The sequence below is a fragment of the Nerophis ophidion genome, linkage group LG05 (genome assembly GCF_033978795.1).
Source record: "Nerophis ophidion isolate RoL-2023_Sa linkage group LG05, RoL_Noph_v1.0, whole genome shotgun sequence".
Taxonomy (NCBI): Eukaryota; Metazoa; Chordata; class Actinopteri; order Syngnathiformes; family Syngnathidae; genus Nerophis; species Nerophis ophidion.
The window spans coordinates 13096288-13118501 of NC_084615.1; the positions used below are offsets into that span (position 1 = coordinate 13096288).

The following is a 22214-nucleotide window of genomic DNA, read 5'->3' on the forward strand; positions in this document are numbered from 1 at the left end:
TGTTTCATTGTTTACATTCCCGAAGGTGAAGCTTTACTATGGAACAGAGCGGTCAAGCGAACATGGTTCCCTACCACATGTCAACCGGCAGGTTTCAGTGAGAAAATGGTGGTAATAAGTCGGCTCTTACCGTAGACATGAGTGGAGCTTGCGTCGTTCCTCGTGCACCTGTCAAAGAGGCAGCTGCGACTCTCTAGCCTCCTCCGACCGGCCGCCCCCGAACGTGGGATGCTTCCATCGTGGAGGAGGGGGAAAAAAAGCTCAGCCTGGCCCCAACGGCTGCCTTCGCTTCGCCTCGCCGAGAAATGTGGTTTCCCTCAGAGACATTGGCGGTCACCACACCCGTGGCAACACGCCTCCGACTTTCAGGTACGACTAAATAATCACACTAAAACACTAGTAACACAATAAGCAGATAAGGGATTTCCCAGAATTATCCTAGTAAATGTGTCTAATAACATCTGAATCACTCCCACTGCCCTCTCTTTTTTTTCTTTCTAGTCCTTCACTCTCACTATCCTCATCCACGAATCTTTCATCCTCGCTCAAATTAATGGGGAAATCGTTGCTTTCTCGGTCCGAATCGCTCTCGCTGCTGGTGGCCATGATTGTAAACAATGTTCAGATGTGAGGAGCTCCACAACCCGTGACGTCACGCGCACATCGTCTGCTACTTCCGGTACAGGCAAGGCTTTTTTATTAGCGACCAAAAGTTGCGAACTTTATCGTGGATGTTCTCTACTAAATCCTTTCAGCAAAAATATGGCAATATCGCGAATTGATCAAGTTTGACACATTGAATGGACCTGCTACCCCCGTTTAAATAAGAACATCTCATTTCAGTAGGCCTTTAAGGCTGTATAAATAAATATTGATTGATTAATTGATTTAATGTATCAATCAATCAATCAATCATGTGTGGAAGTGTGGGGGAACACATATAAGAGTAACATAAAGGCATTGTATCAACTAGAGAAAAGAAAATTACTTAGAACACACTAACATATTATTTATTAACTCTGGACTATTGAAACTTCAGGAGCAAGTAAAGCTACAGACATTATGTGTGATGTTTAAGGCTAAAAGTAAAACATCACCAGCAAATTTACAAAAAATGTTCGTCATCACTTTTGAGAGTACAGAGCATAAAAGAAAAGGTCATTTCAAACAGCAATATTCAAGGAAAACTTTAAACAAATGTGTACATCAGTGGTGGGGATAAAATTGTGGAATTCTCTTTACAATGAGATAAAAGACTGTAAAAATATATTCCAATTGAAAGAAATATAAAAAGATAGAACAATAAGATCATAAGGACAGCCATAAGTGTTTACATTTTGCTTTTTATTTATTATTTTACTTTTTTGTTGTTGTCTGGTTTTGTATTTGCTTTGTATCATTCCGTGAGGTGTATATTATTATTATTATTTTCTCTGTTTGGTTTATACTTTATGAAGTTTTGCACTTGTTGTGTTTTTCTTGTGTTTTTTGATTATTTCATTACATTTGGATGTGTTTGTTGGTTTAAATGATATTCATGAAGCAAGACTACGTATTATGTCAAAGGGGGCCATGTTGTGTGAATTTAAATTGTATAATGGAGTAATAATTGTGTATCGATCTAAATGCACATCAATGAGGGAGATAAATGAAAAAATAAAAAAATAATTTAAAAAATGAAATCAATCAATCAATCAATCAATCAACCAATCAATCAATCAATCAATCAATCAAGCAATCAAAACAACCAGGAAGTGAAGCGACGCAACACGGACCGCTGATTGGTCAGCTCCACCCTCCCCAAGCAGGAAGGGAACGCCCCCCCAAGCCGGAAGGGAAGCGAGTCCAACATGGAGGAGAGAGACCGCAGGATGTGAAGGCCGTGTGCGCCCACTGGGGATGTATGACAGGCCACGACGTCACGCTCTTAAAGGAACACTTAAGGGAAGGAAACGAAGGCGCTCGGATGAAAAGTGTTTGTCTCCGCACAAGAATGTAATAGTGGCGTCCAGAGGAGCAGTTGTTGTTGTTAGCCACGTTAGCTTAGCCAGCTAGTAGTGAGTTAGCAGTCAAATTAGTGGGCTGAGTTGTCTAAACTAACTCAGCCCACTAATTTAACATTCAGGAAGCTTAACTTCCTTACAAAAGCATCTGGGATATATTTGTCTGCCGGCGAAAAAGTCAATTTTCTCCAGTCTTTGGTCTCTTGTTATTGGAGTTAGCCTGTTAGCTCGGCAGCTAGCGCTGTTAAAGATCAAAGATGGCCTTTCAAGACTCCTTCCCGCTGCACGTGCTGGTGTGGGACAACCGGTATCAAGAGCTGGACCGGGAGATGCAAAAGAACCAGGTAGGATTTACTGGAGCGGCATGTTGTTCCTCCCCATCCCTCTTACATGTGCTATGGCTATGAGTTCTTTTCTCTTTTGGTCTCAGTCTGGACCCCCTCTCCCGCCCCATTGTTTACCTGTTTATTTTTGTAAGGGACTCCGGAAGTTCAATCAATCAACACACTTGCCAACCTTGAGACCTCAGAATTAGGAAGAAACACACTTGCCAACCTTGAGACCTCAGAATTAGGAAGATTTTCAAAAGGCCCATATATATATATATATATATATATATATATATATATATATATATATATATATATATATATATATATATTAGGGCTGGGCAACGATTAAAAATGTTAATCGCACTATTTCTCCGATTAATCGCGATTAACTGCATTGTATACGCAAAGCCCAATAATGAATTCAAAAGTAGTGTGTAATGCACCTTTATGAACAAAAGCGCCAAAACATTTGTTGTGCAAACACAATTTAAATCAGTCCTTGTTAAACAATAGCAGTTAAATAGCATATTTTATGAAAATCAACTCAAAAAATGTAAATACAAACATTAAAGCGTATTGCCACTGCCAGAGTATTTAAGTTATCCTGTTTGTTATGGAAAATAAATATAATCTCAATACAAATCTCTGAGCCACAATCATAACATCTGAACAGGCAATCTCTGAGGTAACAGCAGAAACATTTTTTTTATCAGGGATCTTATGTTTAAAAAACCTATATAATAGGTAGTGGGCTGTTTTAGGGAATTTTTGATCAAATTTATCCGTAGTAGCAATATTAATAATGTTGTGTTTATTCTGCGTAGTGTACTTAAAATAATTATGACCATATCTAGGAATTGATATGATGGGAATTTTCCGATTGTTTGCTTACTGCTTTGATAAACTGAACGCATATACATGGTACTATTTGTGATGTTATGAGCCAGGGAAAAAAGAACTACCCTACCCAGCATGCAACGGGAGTGACGAGCATGCGCGGTAGGTTGTGTCGCCATGACGGCATCTTGTATGTTGTGATATGCATGCTCTGAAAGCAAACGTTAAGAACTCAGCCAACACTCCTCGTTTGCATTATTCATAAATAGACGGACAACACAAATACTCCGCTGCTTCACAAGCCGCTGGATGTAGCCGGCAAAGTATTCCCATGCTAGCTAGCCGGTCTAGCAAGCACGCGTCATTCAGTCCAAAACGGCCCGATCTATCCACATTCAGAATTGTCTGGCGGTCGTAAGTGATCCCGGAGTGACCATGCTGTAAGCCAGCCATGAAATTTGCAGAATTGTCCGATATTTTTGCCAAATGTTCCATCTTTACCTAGAGCCCCTCGACGCCGAAGTACATCCGGGAGATGCCATCTTGTTAAGAAAAGGCGTTAACAAAATAAAAGCATGTAAACAACATACGCAAATGTGCGATAAAATAATTGTTGGCGTTAATAGATTGATGAGTTAACGCGTAATTAACGCATTAATTTGCCCACCCCTAATATATATATATATATATATATATATATATATATATATATATATATATATATATATATATATATATATATATATATATATATATATATATATATACACAGTAGGGCAAAGAAGTATTTAGTCAGCCACCGATAGTGCAAGTTCTCCCACTTAAAATGATGACAGAGGTCTGTAATTTTCATCATAGGTACACTTCAACTGTGAGAGACAGAATGTGAAAAAAAAAATCCGGGAATTCACATAGTAGGAATTTTAAAGAATTTGTTTGTAAATGATGGTGTAAAATAAGTATTTGGGCACTTCAAACAAGGAAGATCTCTGGCTCTCACAGACCTGTAACTTCTTCTTTAAGAAGCTCTTCTGTCCTCCACTCGTTACCTGTATTAATGGCCCCTGTTTGAACTCGTTATCTTTAAAAAAGACACCTGTCCACAGCCTCAGTCAGACTCCAAACTCCACTATGGCCAAGACCAAAGAGCTGTCGAAGGACACCAGGAAAAGAATTGTAGACCTGCACCAGACTGGGAAGAGTGAATCTACAATAGGCGCTTGGTGCGAGCTTGGTGTGAAAAAAATCAACTGTGGGAGCAATTATCAGAAAATGGAAGACATACAAAACCACTGATAATCTCCCTCGATGTTAGGCTCCACGCAAGATCTCATCCCGTGGGGTCAAAATGATCATGAGAACGGTGAGCAAAAATCCCAGAACCACACGGGGGGACCTGGCGAATGACCTGCAGAGAGCTGGGACCAAAGTAACAAAGATTACCATCAGTAACACAATACGCCGACAGGGAATCAAATCCTGCAGTGGCAGACGTGTCCCCCTGCTTAAGCCAGTGCATGTCCAGGCCCGTCTGAAGTTTGCCAGCGAGCACATGGGTGATACAGCAGAGGATTGGGAGAATGTCATGTGGTCAGATGAAACCAAAGTAGAACTTTTTGGTATAAACTCAACTCGTCGTGTTTGGAAGAAGAAGAATACTGAGTTGCATCCCAAGAACACCACACCTACTGTGAAGCATGGGGGTGGAAACATCATGCTTTGGGGCTGTTTTTCTGCTAAGGGGACAGGACGACTGATCCGTGTTAAGGAAAGAATAAATAGGGCCATGTATCTTGAGATTTTGAGCCAAAACCTCCTTCCATCAGTGAGAGCTTTAAGATGAAACGAGGCTGGGTCTTCCAGCATGATAATGATCCCAAACACACCGCCCGGGCAATGAAGGAGTGGCTCCGGAAGAAGCTTTTGAAAGTCCTGGAGTGGCCTAGCCAGTCTCCAGACCTCAATGCCTTAGAAAATCTGTGGAGGGAGTTGAAAGTCCGTGTTGCTCGGCGACAGCCCCAAAACATCACAGGAGGATTGGGCCAAAATAACAGCTACTGTGTGTGCAAACCTGGTAAAGACCTATAGTAATCGTTTGACCTCTGTTATTGCCAACAAAGGTTATATTACAAAGTATTGAGTTGAATTTTTGTTATTGACCAAATACCAAATCCGTGTTAAGAATGAATGGGGCCATGTATCGTGAGGTTTTGAGCCAAAACCTCCTTCCATCAGTGAGAGCTTTGAATGGTTGACCAAATACTTATTTTCCACCATAATTTACAAATAAAATCTTTAAAATTCCTACAATGTGAATTCCTGGATTTTTTTTTTCACATTCTGTCTCTCACAGTTGTAGTGTACCTATGATGAATATTACAGACCTCTGTCATCATTTTAAGTGGGAGAACTTGGCTGGCTGACTAAATACTTTTTTGCCCCACTGTATGTGTGTATATATATATATATATATATATATATATATATATATTTTTTTTTTTCTTTTTTTATTTTTTCTACCGATTATTCCCTTTGGGTCGCGGGGGGCGCTGGTGCCTATCTCAGCTACATTTGGGCGGAAGGCGGTGTACACCCTGGACAAGTCGCCACCTAATCGCAGGGCCAACACAGATAGACGGACAACATTAACACTCACATTCACACACTAGGGCCAATTTTTGTGTTGCCAATCATCCTATCCCCATGTGCATGTCTTTGGAGGTGAGAGGGGCCTATCCCCAGGTGCATGTCTTTGGATTTGGGAGGAAGCCGGAGTACCCGGAGGCAACACACGCAGTCATGGGGAGAACATGCAAACTCCACTTAGAAAGATCCCGAGCCCGGGATTGAACCCAGGACTACTCAGGACCTTTGTATTGTGAGGCTGCCCTTATTTATATATATATATATATATATATATATATATATATATATATATATATATATAAACACAACGCTGTATTTTTCCCGTAAAGTAAAAACAAAGCAGTCTTAGTTCCCTGAGATACTAAGTATGTCATCATTTTGACTTAGTAAATATTGTGAACAGTGAGCAGCAGCGGTGACCGCGCCCGGGAATATTTTTTGGTGATTTAAACCCCAATTCCAACCCTTGATGCTGAGTGCCAAGCAGGGAGTAATAAGTCCAATTTTTATAGTCTTTGGTATGACTCAGCTGGGGTTTGAACTCACAACCTACCCATCTCAGGGCGGGCATTCTACACAGAATAGAATAACATGAGTTGTAACTGAGCCATCAGATCTTGTTATTGTTTACGTGCCTGATGCCCGAAGGGGAAAAATTGTTCAGGTCCCACATCAGGGCTAGAAAAATTCAACCCAATGGGATAACATTTAGAAACCTTGGAGGAGACCGCAGATGTGTTTTGTCTGTTCTGTCTCCCTGTAATGTTTGTCTGGTCTTGAGTGGGATTGTGCTGAAAATTCAAATTCCCCCTCAGGGATTAATAAAGTATTTCTGATTTGGATTCTGATTGTGATCATCAGCAGCAGGACTCGGAAAGGCTGGATCCGAGGGGGCGCACCCCGCTGGAGCTCGCCGTGTGCCTGGGCCACCTGGAGTCCACCAAAGTGCTGCTCAGATACTCCGCAGACCCGACACAATGCAACGCGCAGGGATGGACGAGTGGGTGCTCTGTTCGCCACCTTGGGGACTCAAACAAGTACCTGACTGATGAAGAGGATTGTGTTGCAGTCTTGCAGGAGGCGGTGAGCACGGGGGACCCTGAGCTGGTTCAACTGGTGCTTCAGTACAGAGACTTCAAGCGGGCTACGGAGAGGCTGGCCGGGATCCCTGAGCTGCTCGGCAAACTAAGACAGGTAACGCAAAGTCAACACTCACTTAAGAACTGGCGAAACCTTACACAACGTTTATCTGTTCAAGGCACGGGACTTCTATGTGGAGATGAAGTGGGAGTTCACCAGTTGGGGTGAGTTTGGGTTTCCTAAGTCATTTTTTTCAGAACCAAAGCAACTGGACTGCTCCTATGAGGACAGCTCACAAAAGTGTAAAAAGAAGTTAGCCCCTGTGTACATCAAAACAGATCCTTATATCTAAAAGGGAATTGCACTTATTTTTGGAATTTTTGTTCACAATCATTATGAAAGATACGGACAGATTTTTTTTAAAATGCATTTTAACTCGTAAATAAACCTAAATAAAAGTCCGCCCATTAAACCTAATTGCAAAAACATCCAAAAAGCCCCAACAAAACTATGTTTACATTTCATGACTACAGTATTTCCCATTTAGGAGTGAAGTTGTTATTACTGCTTAATCGCTAAATCCACTGGATTGACAGGGGGCGCAGAACAATAATATATACCCCCATTATTTATTATTTACTTTTTATCCATCCATCCATCCATCCATCCATCAATCCATCCATCCTTCCATTCATCCATCCATCCAAAGCAGACAAACTATTTGTAGCACGAGCTTGTGTGCCAATGTTAAAATGATCAATTGATTAGCTTCTTCCTTTCAAGTCAAACTTTATCAGCGATCATAAATCATGCCTCTCACCTGGATAGTAGGACGAGGATGTATTCCGACAAGTTGTACACTTTGACAGCCAATTTAGACCCAAATATAGCGAAAACGACATGAACATTCCACTGTCCTTTTCTTCGCGAGGATTGTGAGTCATTCTTCACCTAAATGAGAATATATGAACATCCTTGCAGTCGGCATCTTGCAGTCGGCACCCTAATCACAGCAGACTTTGTACAGTAAGTGATGTTTTACCATATTTGTTGGCTCCAATAAAGTCTGCAGTGAGTAGAAATCAGTGATGTTGTGGGGGAAAAAAGCAACAGTTGTGATGCGTTTCTGAAATTAATGCACTGTGTAAGGTTAAAATGATCAAAATACTAATATCAAATGTTATTATGAATGTGCCACTTACTACATTACATATATACTTATATCATGTAGATCAAAATCACGTCTTGTGGGACAACTACGGCCTCTTAGACGATTTTTGCGGCCCCCACCTTATTATGAAAGTTTAATGTTAGATGAATGGCACTTTGCATTGTTGTGTGCGGCGCTCAACGAACCAACCAATCACAGTAGAGTATATGGTCCTCGGGGGCGGGACATCAACCAGGCTTGATGCAAGCAGAGAAACATTTCTCAATGAGTGAAAGTAACAGCAATGTTGCCATGGAGAGTTTTCTTCCAGTGTTGGTCTTGCATGGCCTGTCGAACTTTGTGCAGTTCCAGGTTAGGAAGGTTTTATAAATGTATGTACTCCGGCTTCCTCCCACCTCCAATGACGCTCCTCCCACCTGCCAAGACATGCACCTGGGGATAGGTTGATTGGCAACACTAAATGGTCCCTAGTGTGTGAATGTGAATGTTGTCTGTCTATCTGTGTTGGCCCTGTGATGAGGTGGCGACTTGTCCAGGGTGTATCCCGCCTACCGCCCGAATGCAGCTGAGATAGGCTCCAGCACCTCCGCGACCCCGAACGGGACAAGTGGTAGAAAATGGATGGATGTTTTTATTATCCTAAATGTATTATTTTTCTCTAAAATATATATTGTTGAAAAAATGTTTCCCCTTTAGTTTTGTTTTCAGTACATTGTGTCTTTTTTTGGTCAGTTGGTAAATACTTGTAACTTACGATGTCAAAATAAGTTATCCATCCTTCAAAAAAACAATAAAACAGAATTGCCCATGCAAACTGTTGGCTATTGTATGTTTAAGTTTATATATAATCACTGTTACAAGCAGTCATAATTGTGTAGCTTTATTGCTAACTAGCTGTGTTTGTACACCCATATCTATGACAATGTGTGGATTTAAGAAGAACTATTGTGCTAACCACTTTTAACATGTGCCCTGTACCTAAGTAAATAGATGCCAAATACAGTATCACATACAATAACATTTAAGATATGGGACAGGATACAAAGTAGCATAGCCGTACGAGCCAAATTGCTAACATTGTTATTTTAACAGCAACATTATGCGAGGTTAGCATATTCGAATCTTCCCTCAAAGGTGTTGGTTTTTCTCACATTGGAAAACGTTAATTTTGTATAGTATATGAATGTATATCACCTTTACTTTGTTGAAACTGCGATGAGCTGGTGACTTATAAATAGGTTCTACTTGTATGGCGCTTTTCTGCCTTCAATGTACTGAAAGCGCTTTGACACTATTTCCACATTCACACACTGATGGCCGGAGTTGCCATGCAAGGCCCTAACCACCACCCATCAGGAACAAGGGTGAAGAGTCTTGCTCAATGACAAGACTGACATGTCACGGACGCTCTACCAACCGAGCCACGTCCTAGCTCAGCCTCGTTATATTCAGGCTCAAAAATATAAGGTTCTCAATCATCATTTGTCCGAAAGTAGCCGTTGTGTGTCTCATGAAGTCTGCCATGATTGGTAGTAGTTGTTGTGAAAGAAATAGCGAATGTTGTGAAATCAATGCGCCCCTGCAATGTTTAAAATGAACAAAATACATAAATATTACATGTCATAATGAATGAGTTTACATGACATGCATACTTACAGCATATATATAGTCCGGGGTGTACCCCACCTTCCGCCCGAATGCAGCTGGGATAGGCTCCAGCGACCCCGAAAATGGATGGACTTTGTTGAAATACGTTCTACCCTACAGTGCCGCTAGTGTCCAAGGTGTGCCCCAGTGATGTATACCGGGTGTGGAAGAGTGGCTCGTGTCTACGCGTGGACACCACCCTCCTGGGCTTTGAACACATGACCTGGCTGAAAGGACGCCGCAGCTACATCTTTAAAGGCGGAGGTGCGTGTTTAGTATCCATGGACTTCTTACCCACAGCTGCTAATGTCACCTCGTCACTCCGTAGACGACGGGGCGGTGGTAATGGAGGTGGACCACGAGAAGCAGGTGGTGTACACAGAGCCGCTTGTCTTGTCTCCGCGGGACGCGCCCTCCCTTTTGGCGGCCATGCAACCTTCGCAGGAGAACACGGCACAGAGACTTACATCTCCCATCGTCTCTACGCACCTCAACACGCGCAACATTGCCTTTGAGCGGTAAAAATACATCAATCTACCTCTTTGGATATGTTTGCAGGCCTCAAATTTTTACTTTTTAAAGTCAAGGCAACCTTTGCCTCAAAGGAGGGCTCATATTTTAGGGCACCGAGGCAAGTTAGAAGGGCACCAAGGCAAACGTTATTTTCTTTTATTTATATATATATATATATATATATATATATATATATATATATATATATATATATACATATATATATATATATATATATATATATATATATATATGAATAAAATAATGTTGAAAGATGGCACCTGATGGTCATAAGACATAACTTTGTCCATATAAAGAAAAATAGTATTCATGTATGAGATCTAGGGCTGCCAATTATGGCCAAAGTAATAATTAAAATTATAAGACAAATATTGGGTTTTTTTTAAAATTCATTATTAATAGCAACTTGTCAGCTTTTTGTCATTACATGATGCCTTTATCTCTATTACATTTTATGGAGGGAGTTTTTTTTTATTGAAGTTATGTACATTCATATGTAGATGATGTACCGGCACAGATCCATTAAGAGTTTGAGCAGAAATATGTTGTATAGGAATTAACTCTACACAATAAAACATTAACAAAAGGGTGTCACATGAATGATTTTTGGAATAACACCTTTGTGACTTGAAAAAAACACAAGTAACGTAAAAAAAAAAACATGGAGTTGACTTTTTGATATCAAAATAAAACACAAAGCAGTTTGGCTAATGAAGATGAAGTCTAATAAACAGGCTTTGTTCTTCTCCAAAACCTCCTTGTAGTTCAGTGCAACAGTTTGTCCAACAAAAATAAAGAGGAGTGATACCTCGCACATCAAATACACAATCTTAACAACCTGCATTCAGTTCTGTGAGATGACAAAACATTTTCGCTAGTATTGATGTTATTTGAACACTGATACAGTTTGCAGTAAAATAAAGGAGTGAACATCTCAGTAAACAAAGTAAAGACTTTATAAACAAGTTGTGACAGCGTTCACGACACATCACCTGCTGCTTGTTTCCTCACCTCATTAACTCTCAGTCACGGCAGCTGATGGACGCTTTATTGAGAAAGTAAAAGCAACATCAAATTTTTTTTTTTTCACTGTATACTTTTAGTGTGGGGAAAGTGTTGCTATTATTGTCCACACATGTCTCCATCTAAACACAGCAGTGAGTTCTTAAATGCACTACGGGAAGCGAGGGAATATGACGTTAAACCGAGCGCTTTGCTGCGTTTACTCTGAGGGTACATCTCCGGAACAAAGTCTGTGTAGTTGGTCCGCCATGATTGTCAAGCCAAATGACATTAGTGTGCATGCACCTAACATCGTGTTGCCTAAAATGCATTATTAAATGATTGGTTTTCGTTAATTAAAAAAAATAGACACAACGATGTGGAATTTTATCGCAAATTATCATTAAACCGTTGACCCTTAATTCCCTAGTACATTAACAAGTAAAAAGTCTAGGGCGGTCACGTTATGTTCTTGCCGCAGATGTTGGTCAATTTTTTAGGGCAACACGGCGAATGACCAAGGCGGTCACGGCAGTTCCTGCGGTTTAATTCCATCCCTGTATTTGTGCGGTGTAAGTTAACATAGGATAGAATGCCAGTCAGGCAAATAAACTGTTTTATTTGTATAAATATTAGGGCTGTGAATCTTTGGGTGTCCCACGATTCGATTCAATATCGATTCTTGGGGTCACGATTCGATAATATATCGATATTTCTCGATTCGATTCCCGATTCAAAAACGATATTTTTCCGATTCAAAACGATTCTGTATTCATTCAATACATAGGATTTCAGCAGGATCTACCCCAGTCTGCTGACATGCAAAAAGAGTAGTAGGTTTTTATAAAAAGCTTTTATAATTGTAAAGGACAATGTTTTATCAACTGATTGCAATAATGTAAATTTGTTTTAACTATTAAAAAAACCAAAAATATGACTTATTTTATCTTTGTGAAAATATTGGACACAGTATGTTGTCAAGCTTATAAGATGCGATGCAAGTGTAAGCCACTGTGACACTTTTTATAAATTTCTAATGATAATGTCAATGAGGGATTTTTAATCACTTCTATGCTGAAATTATAACTAATATTGATACTGTTGTTGATAATATTAATATTTGTTTCACTACTTTTGGTTTGTTCTGTGTCGTGTTTGTGTCTCCTCTCAATTGCTCTGTTTATTGCAGTTCTGAGTGTTGCTTGGTCAGGTTTGGTTTTGGAATTGGATTGCATTGTTAAGGTATCGCTGTTTAGTGGTTTGTTGGATTGATAAAAAAAAAATATATATATATATATATTTATTTTTTTTAAATAAAAAAAACAAAACGATTTTTAAAAAATTTGAATCGATTCTGAATCGCACAACATAAACGATTCTATTCCTATTCAAATCGATTTTTTTCCCACACCCCTAATAAATATACAGCACCACTTTGAATTCAAAAGCATGAAAGCTGTTTTGATGATCAATGTCCTTTTTTGTTTAATGTTTAGGAACAAGTCTGGAATCTGGGGTTGGCGTTCTGAGAAGAGTGAGATGGTCAGTGGGTATGAAGCCAAGGTAAGACTTGACCTTTGATGAAAGACAACTGTGGGCAGTGTGCACAGATGTTACCAGGCTAGTGTGCTGGTCTCTCAGGTTTACAGTGCCACCAACGTGGAGCTGGTGACTCGGTCCAGGACGGAGCATCTATCAGACCAGGATAAATCACGGAGCAAAGGTGAGCTTGTGTTTCACGCAGGAACAAACCTCAATGTACAGTATCTCACATATGTGGGTACAACCATTACATTACAGCAACCATTGCGAAGTGTCAACACACTGAGTCAGTGAAGCACAGATGTTATAGGTATTACTCCAATTTATTTTTTGGGGGGCCAAACTCATGCACTGAACCACATTGTGTTGTTGGAGAAGAACAAAGCTTGTTTTTTAGGTTGCATCTTTATTGGTCAACCTTCTTTGTCTTATATTGATATCAAAACGTAAACACCATATTTTTTTTACATTACTTGTGTTTTTTTTTCTTTCCATCTCACAATGTTACTTCTCTAAAAGTCAATTTTGTGACAAAGCATTTGTTTCGTTTCACTTGATTGTAAAATATGTTGATGTAGAGGGGGTGTGACATTCATAAGTTAATATTCAGTGTTTTATCGTTCATAGTTATTATTGTAAATCCCACATTTTTTATTCTCATGTACATTCTGGGTGTCTTATTCAGTAAAAAAATAAAAAATTCCATCCATTTTTTTAAGGCGGTCTGTCATAATGTTTTTAGCATTCAATTAGACGTTATTGTGAGGTTTTGTATTATTGTTCCTAAAAATAGATGTAACAGCCTCCAGACTCACTTTTTTCTCTTAATGACGATTGCTGACATTTTCTTTGTCTCTTCCGCTAATGAGATAAATAATAATATTGAATATTTTACGGTAATGTGTTAATAATTTTTATAAGTTACCACCAACGTTGAAATGATCCATTTTAATAGCTACGGCAGTAGCATATAGCAATTAGCATCCCATGACCCACAATGCACTTCTATCATGACCCTCCCTCGCCAAATTCTTATTGGTTGACCTGTGTGTGTGACGATTGTTGACATTTTCTTCGTCTCTTCCTCAAATGAGATAAATAATATTATTTAATATTTTACGGTAATGTGTTAATTATTTCACACATAAGTCGCTCCGGAGTATATGTTGCACCCCCGGTCAAACTATGAAAAAATCTGCGACGTAAAATACGGTAACTGCAGAGAAAACATGAATTAGTGTGTGATTCAGTTTTTCTTTAATGGACCCCCATTCAGGCTCTAAAACTCCTCTGCAGTCCTTCCTGGGAATAGCTGAACAACACACCGCTCACAATGGGGTAAGCACCTCTGAATCACATTATTACACTTTATTGTGTTGAAGTTATGACAAGACTGTGACCTGGAAAATAATATGAACGTGCAAACCCAACCACATTATACAAAGGAGCATTTAAAGAAAAAAAGCCTTCATTTTCCTATTGTGTAGTAAAAATGTACTTCCTTTATTAGGCTGCTTTTGCTGTTGAATTAGGCTTGCATGCATGTGTCTAACAAAATGTCAAAAATATTCATATTGTCTTTTCTCCTGCGGTTGCATAGAGTAACGTGTCTCAATGTGCCAGTCCACACAACCCTACGGCCATCACCGCGGAGGAATACTTCGATCCTGAGTTCAACCTGAACGGTCGGGACATCGGGCGGCCCATGGAGCTCACCAGCAAAGTTCAGAGGTAGGACTGAGACACGGGCCTTGCGGGACCCAACTTGCTATGTCTACTCTGTTTGGGACGTCTCCAGGTTCAAGGCCAACTTGTGGTTGAGTGAGACTCACCCTCTGTCGCTGGCTGAACAGGTGACGCCCATCATCGACCTGATGGCTATCTCCAACGCTCACTTTGCCAAGCTGCGGGACTTCATCACCTTACGCCTGCCTCCTGGTTTCCCAGTCAAGATAGGTGAGACCAATGTTTCTTTCTGACGGATGTCCTAAAACGGGGGTTTCAAAGTTGTTTTCATAGAGGGCCACGTCGCAGTTATGGCTGCCATTAGAGGGCCGCTTTTAACAGTGAATAATGTGCGGATTTGCCTATGCATTTTATTATTAAATACATTTTTTTTTTACAAACATTTAAAAAAACAAAATAACAACTGTATCTTTTACATCAAAATTCTGGTCACCATTTTTTAAATGCAAAATCTACAGATTATACAGTAGATGGAAAACAGTACACATTGTTTATTTACCATTTTTAAATGGTACTACAGTTATTTTACGGTCAAATACTGGCAGCTTAGTTGCCAGAAACTTACTGTAAAATTTAAGGTAGTTTGTTCAACATATTACTGTATATAGAAAAACAGTACCAATGTTATTTTTTAATTCTCTTAACTGAGCTGCCAGTTTGTTACCGTAAAATAATATTTTTTCCATTTACAGTAACAACGACTGTAGATTTTACAGTTAAAAAAAAAAAGGCAGCGTAGTCGGCAACATTTCATAGTGAAAACAGTGGTAGGGTTTTTTTCGATTTACAGTTTTCAATTGAATATTCTGTAAAAAAGAGCCAGATGAGTTGGTTCGGGCATCTGGTCAGGATGCCACCCGAACGCCTCCCTAGGGAAGTGTTTCGGGCACGTCTGACCGGTAGGAGGCCACGGGGAAGACCCAGGACACGTTGGGAAGACTGTCTCCCGGCTGGCCTGGGAACACCTCGGGATGCCCAGGGAGGAGCTGGCCGAAGTGGCTTGGGAGAGGGAAGTCTGGGTTTCTCTGCTTAGGCTGCTGCCACCGCAACCTGACCTTAGGACCTCAGATAAGCGGAAATAGATGGATGCTGTTAAAAAAGTATTGTAATTTTAACATAACATCAATTGTCCTTTTTACAGTGTACAATTTGATGGATAACTTGCTTTAAAACCATAAGTCAAGTAGATATTTAAGTATTTATTTGTATTTTAACAAAAAAAAAATGTGGAAACTATGGTACTATATTATTTGTTGCAGTATTGCATAATGTTAACATTTAATAGGTATGCAATTTCATGCAGTGTGTGTGAAACATATATAAAGACATGCACCTGGGGTTAGGTTGATTGGCAACACTAAATTGGCCCTAGTGTGTGAATGTGAGTGTGAATGTTGTCTGTCTATCTGTGTTGGCCCTGCGATGAAGTGGCGACTTGTCCAGGGTGTACACCGCCTTCCACCCGATTGTAGCTGAGATAGGCGCCAGCGACCCCAAAAGGGAATAAGCGGTAGAAAAAGGATGGATATATATATATATATATATATATATATATATATATATGAGACACCTGTGTCTTAAAAGCGAGTTTTTTATTAAACTTCTGTGTGCTCTTCAGAGATTCCGCTGTTTCACGTGCTGAATGCCAGAGTGACCTTCAGTAATCTGTGTGGCTGTGACGAGCCAGTCAGCTCAGTGACGGTTTATCAACCAGAGGGCTCAGAAGAAGCGGGTAAGTCAAGTCACACTCAAAAAACCAAAAGGTCCTACAACAGCAGCATAGTAGGCACCTAGGATGTTTTGGACACTGTCTTCACAGGTCAGTCGGTCCTTCCTGTCCACTGCGAGGTGGACCCATCCGTGTTTGAGCCCCCCGCAGACTACACAACCCTCGGCCCGGGCCGAAGCGAGCCCATGAGAGACGAGGACGACAATCTGCTGCAGTTTGCCATCCAGCAGAGCCTTCTGGATGCTGGCACGGAGAGCGACCAGGTCAGACCTTATCCTCGTCAGTCATGATTTTTCTTCTGCATTTAAACACATCCTCGTGGTCTTCATAACATGTTATGGTGGTTTGTGGGTCAGAGTTTTGCATATATTTGGTTTTACAGCCCATCTTTAAGCCGCTTTCTGACCGTCTCTTCAGAATATGCCGTTTTGTGGGCAATTTTATTTATGTGCCCGAAGTCCTCCTCCAGGCCAAGTTCCCTTCGACTGCGTCTTCACCCCGTCAACCATGTTGTATTTTTTTAGCACTTCCATAGTTAGAACTGCAGTGGAACCTCGATTTACGAACTAATTGGTTCCTCAACAGGGTTCGTAAATGGATAAGTTCATACAGTTAAGTAAGTTTCTCCATCAGAACCAATGTAAATATGAACAATGGGTTGCAACCTCAACAAAAGTCCACATTTTAGTTGAGGTTGGTACACTTTAAACTAGGGCTGGGCAATATGGCTTTCTATTAATATCGATATCACGATACACGATATATATCTCGATATTTTGCCTTAGCCTTTAATTAAGACTTGATGCATATAATCACAGCAGTTTGATGATTCTATGTGTCTATATTAAAACATTCTTCTTCATACTGCATTAATATATGCTACTTTTAAACTTTCATGCAGAGAGGGAAATCACAACTAAGTCCATTTACCAAAACTGTATTTATTAAACATTTATTAAACATTCATGTCATTTCCAAAACAAAAAGTGCAAGTGTGTCAGAGACATTTTAAAACAAGCTATGAGTGCACTTTTGTGCATGATGTCACTAAGATGACACATCAAAACAACACTAAATTAAAGTGCACTTTTTGTACAGAACGCCACTACAATAGTTTAAAACAAATAAAGTGCACTTTCTTGCATGATGTATCACAAGATATTTCAATAACTGTAAAATAAAAATGAGTTGCATAATAGGCAATCAAATAGTATATGTCCTTCGTTATGTGGTAGGTTCCTGCGGATATTATCTCCTACTGTTGTTGATTATTTTTTTCATATGGTGTTGATCTGGAAATGGTTGCTTCAGCATTTTGTTGTTTGCACAAGCCGGAGATGTTGACCCGGGTGAAAAACCCCCATTAAATATCCTATTTAAATATCCTTTCAAAACCCCATTGAATATCTTTTCTAATTAAATATCATTTTACATTAATATCCTTTCTATTTAAATAACCTTTCAAATCCCAATTAAATATCCTTTTTATTTTCGTCATCTAAACTGTCCTTGCGTGCGTTATTACGTCACGCGGTCACATGATCCCGTGCGTCATTACGTCAGGCGGTCACGTGACCTATCGCGGGAAGCATAAAACCCAGTAGTGGGCTGCTTCCAGGAAGAGCGAGAGGGACACGTTGGACGACGTTGCTGCAGGAGCCAACTACTGGAGTCGTGGGTCGTCGTGCGATAGTGTTTAATTGTGATTTATCTGCGGAATGGGCCAGGTTGGATGGCGAGCTAGAGCCTGTACTAAAGTCTGAAGCTTTATGCCTGGAACCGAACCAACCGAACCCAATCCAGCCAACCGAGCACCGGGCGGTTAGGAGGTTCCTCAGCAGCCGCTCTGTTTTTTCCCTTTGGTTACCATAACGCAACGTGTTCATTTCGGTCTGCTTGAACATTCACTTTTCCCCCGTCCCTTCACTAAAACTCCTCCGGACACTGCCACCACAAAGTGAACTTTGCGGGGCCATTTAATGAACTCTCAACGCGTGTTGTGCTTATACCATCTTTGGTAAAAACAAGGACTGAATCAAATACTGTATCACATTGTAAATATTGAACGTTCTGTGACTTATGTTGAAAATGTGAATGGCCATTCGAATTTACATGTCTGTTTGTTGTTGTTTATTTTTCCTATAATTCTTTAATATAATTTGGTACCATTTAAACTTAAATCATGTGTTCAGTCTTCATTACTCTCCATTCCTAGAGCTGAATTTAGTTCTTCTGATCTAGCCCAGTTATATCCTTCACTGTTTACTTAGTACTTGTACAGTGCTTCACTAAAGTAACATACAAGCTACGAGGAGTTTCAAGCACTCTTCATTCTCTAGCAGGGGACTTTTCAAATGATGCTACAAATTAACAGTAATGCTACTTTTTGGTAGAAAATTGATGAATGGAATATGGTCCCTTTAATGTGGCTTATAATCTGGTGCGCCTTTTTGTATGAAACTAGACCTGAATAGACCTGCTCATCGGCGGTGCGCCCTATGGTCCGGAAAATACGGTAATTTAAATTATTTATGGCTTGCAGTTTATGAAAACTTCAAATTGAAAATCTAAAAAAAATGTGGGGTTTTCAAAAACTGTAAGCCATGATCATTAAATGACATGAAATAAAGGCTTGACATATCTCACCTTGCATGTAATGAGTTTATATCACATATTAGTTTCACATTTGAAGTTGACATGAAAGGACTAAGCACGGTATTCTGTTTATTTGTTGGCAAGGTGTATCATATTTTTATGTAACAACATACAGGGGCAAAAAAGTATTTAGTCAGTCAACGATTGTGCAAGTTCTCCCACTTAAAATGATGACAGAGGTCTGTAATTTTCATCATAGGTACACTTAAACTGTGAGAGACAGAATGTGAAAAAAAAAATCCAGGAATTCACATTGTAGGAATTTTAAAGATTTTATTTGTAAATTATGGTGGAAAATAAGTATTTGGTCAACCATTCAAAGCTCTCACTGATGGAAGGAGGTTTTGGCTCCAAATCTCACGATACATGGCCCCATTCCTTCATTTCCTGACCACATGACATTCTCCCAATCCTCTGCTGTATCCTTCATGTATCCATTTTGGTATAAACTCAACTCGTCCTGTTTGGAGGAAGAAGAATACTGAGTTGCATCCCAAGAACACCATACCTACTGTGAAGCATGGGGGTGGAAACATCATGCTTTGGGGATGTTTTTCTGCTAAGGGGACAGGACGATTGATCCGTGTTAAGGAAAGAATGAATGGGGCCATGTATCGTGAGATTTTGAGCCAAAACCTTCCATCGGTGAGAGCTTTGAATGGTTGACCAAATACTTATTTTCCACCATAATTTACCAAAAAATTGTGAATTCCTGGATTTTTTTTCACATTCTGTCTCTCACAGTTGAAGTGTACCTGTGATGAAAATTACAGACTTATGTCATCATTTTAAGTGGGAGAACTTGCACAATCGATGACTGACTAAATACTTTTTTGCCCCACTGTATATATCTTTCTATATGAATGTTTGGTGTTTGAAGGTGACTATTTGGGAGGCCCTGACCAACAGTCGTCCTGGGCCCCAGTCGCCCCTCTATGAGGAAGACACCCAGCTGGAGAGGTGAGCAAAAAGAAAAGCGGTGCTTAAAATGGAGACCTGAGGAGTCCATTATGGTCCATTTGAATCTAGGAAAGCCTGGCATGTGTAATTAAGCATCTGTGAATAGAAAAGTCTGTGATTAGTGCTTCCTTTCAACCTACTCGTGGGAGCAGCTACTCCCAGTGTCCTACTCAGGCCCACAAGTCTTTTTCTTTTCTTTTCTGTGTGCTCTTCTTAATGGGCACTGGAACAGAGCCATCCAGGAGTCCCTGTCCATCTCGCTGGCCAGTAGAGTAGGAACAGACCAAACCCAGAACCCCAGCCAGCCCCCAGCGGACTCCCCGCCGGACCACATCTCCAACAACACAGCGCCCGAGCTGCCTTTGCCCGCCCAATTGGACGTGGCGAGCAGCTTCGACGAGCAGCTGCGCATCGCCATGGCGCTGTCATGTCGCGAACACGAGGAGATGGACAGGTGAGGTCCACATTCATGGACTGTGGGAATTATTTTGGTCAGGTTTTGAGTTGAGTTCGAGTTTATTTAGAACATGCATGCATACAACATGATGCATCACACATGCATGCATACAGCATGATGCATCACACATACAACATGATACATCACACATGCATGCACACAACATGATGGATCACACATGCATGTATACAACATGATGCATCACACATGCATGCACACAACATGATGGATCACACATGCATGTATACAACATGATGCATCACACATGCACACATACAACATGATGTATCACACACGCATGCACACAACGTGATGCATCACACATGCATGCACACAACATGATGCATCACACATGCATGTACACAACATGATGCATCACACATGCATGCACACCACATGATGCATCACACATGCATGCACACCACATGATGCATCACACATGCATGTATACAACATGATGCATCACACATGCACACATACAACATGATGTATCACACATGCATGCAAACAACATGATGCATCACACATGCATGCATGCCACAAGATGCATCACACATGCATGCACACAACTTGATGCATCACACATGCATGTACACAATATGATGCATCACACATGCATGCACACCACATGATGCATCACACATGCATGCACACAACATGATACATCACACATGCATGTATACTACATGATACATCACACATGCATGCATACAACGTGATACATCACACATGCATGCATACAACATGATGCATCACACATGCATGCACACAACATGATATATCACACATGCATGCACACATGATGCATCACACATGCATGCATACATGATACATCACACAGGCATGCATACAACATGATGCATCACACATGCATGCACACATGATGCATCACAATTTCCAGTTCCTCTATTCAGCATGTTCGAAAATGAGTAGGAAGAAGCAGAGCTAATTTAACCCTACCCCTTTTTTTTACATAGCAGATGCTAAAACTTTTGTTCACGTCCTGTTCTCAATGTAGTCACAATATGCTCCATAAGTAATAACATTAAACATGAGTAATAATGAGTGAAGTAAGTTATATTTTATATTGTGGGATAAGTAAGCTTGTCTAGAAAATGAATGGATGGATGAAATAAATTAAGAATAAGGGACAAGCGGTAGAAAATGAATGGATGTTTATCTTCTTCTTAGTAGTTTGTAAATTATTTTAAGTTTGAAGATTTTCTTGAAGTGGATCATATTCGTACATTGTTTGATTTCTTTGCTTAATCCATTCCATCATTTAATACTGATATACTGAAGGTCTTAAGTGACATTTTACTAGGTTTCAGTAGCACTGGCCCCTGCAGCCCAAGAGTGTACACTACAGAGGGAAGACTACGTCGGCATTCATGCTCAGTGTACGGAAGCAATATTAATGCCATTCATACGACTGGCCTGTTCTGGTTATATCTGCAGGATGCGCAAGGAGGAGGACGACGAGCTGGAGAGGATCCTGCAGCTGTCGCTCACCGAGAAGTGATGTCACATGAGGTGCGTCTTCATCGGGGAGGGGCATGATCCTTTATTCTGGTTTTTATTTTTTTTTTAAACCCAGAGATATATTAAGTTATTACAGATGTTTTATTTATAAAGTGTGAAGGACACGAGCGAGTGACAAACAAATGAAGGAGGGCGGGAAAAAAGGGAGTCTTATTTCACTTTTTTTTTGCTGTCTTTTAAAGAGTGGCCCTTTTTATGCTTTAAAACTATGACACCATCCACGGTACTGATGAAGAAAACCTTAACGAGACCACATATACGGTACATATACAAAATAATGTTATGTTGACTTGCTCATGTTCATGTGTGGAAAAATAAAGAATAAATTATC

General features: G+C 40.2%; 1 protein-coding gene across 2 annotated transcripts; it reads left to right on the top strand.

The window, feature by feature from the left end:
• Positions 1-1809: 1809 nt before the first annotated feature.
• Positions 1810-22214, top strand: ankrd13d (ankyrin repeat domain 13 family, member D). Of its 2 annotated transcripts, none has more exons than XM_061900051.1 (16): positions 1810-2347; positions 6680-6818; positions 6888-7012; positions 7077-7122; positions 9837-9980; positions 10045-10234; positions 12749-12815; positions 12894-12975; positions 14071-14132; positions 14395-14525; positions 14593-14750; positions 16159-16272; positions 16360-16532; positions 19805-19884; positions 20117-20338; positions 21800-22214. In XM_061900051.1, exons 1-16 carry the CDS (start codon positions 2261-2263, stop codon positions 21861-21863), a joined length of 1884 nt encoding a protein of 627 aa, XP_061756035.1. In that variant the 5' UTR covers positions 1810-2260; the 3' UTR covers positions 21864-22214. The 2 variants fall into 2 exon arrangements, with proteins under 2 accessions (XP_061756035.1, XP_061756036.1); XM_061900052.1 differs by having other exon boundaries at positions 6683-6818.

Excerpts from the sequence above, each read along its gene's own strand:
- ankrd13d (XM_061900051.1), top strand. The coding sequence starts at position 2,261 with ATGGCCTTTCAAGACTCCTTCCCGCTGCACGTGCTGGTGTGGGACAAC. Across the intron at positions 12,976-14,070 it reads GGATAAATCACGGAGCAAAG|GCTCTAAAACTCCTCTGCAG; the intron begins GTGAGCTTGTGT and ends ACCCCCATTCAG. Across the intron at positions 16,533-19,804 it reads CTGGCACGGAGAGCGACCAG|GTGACTATTTGGGAGGCCCT; the intron begins GTCAGACCTTAT and ends TGGTGTTTGAAG.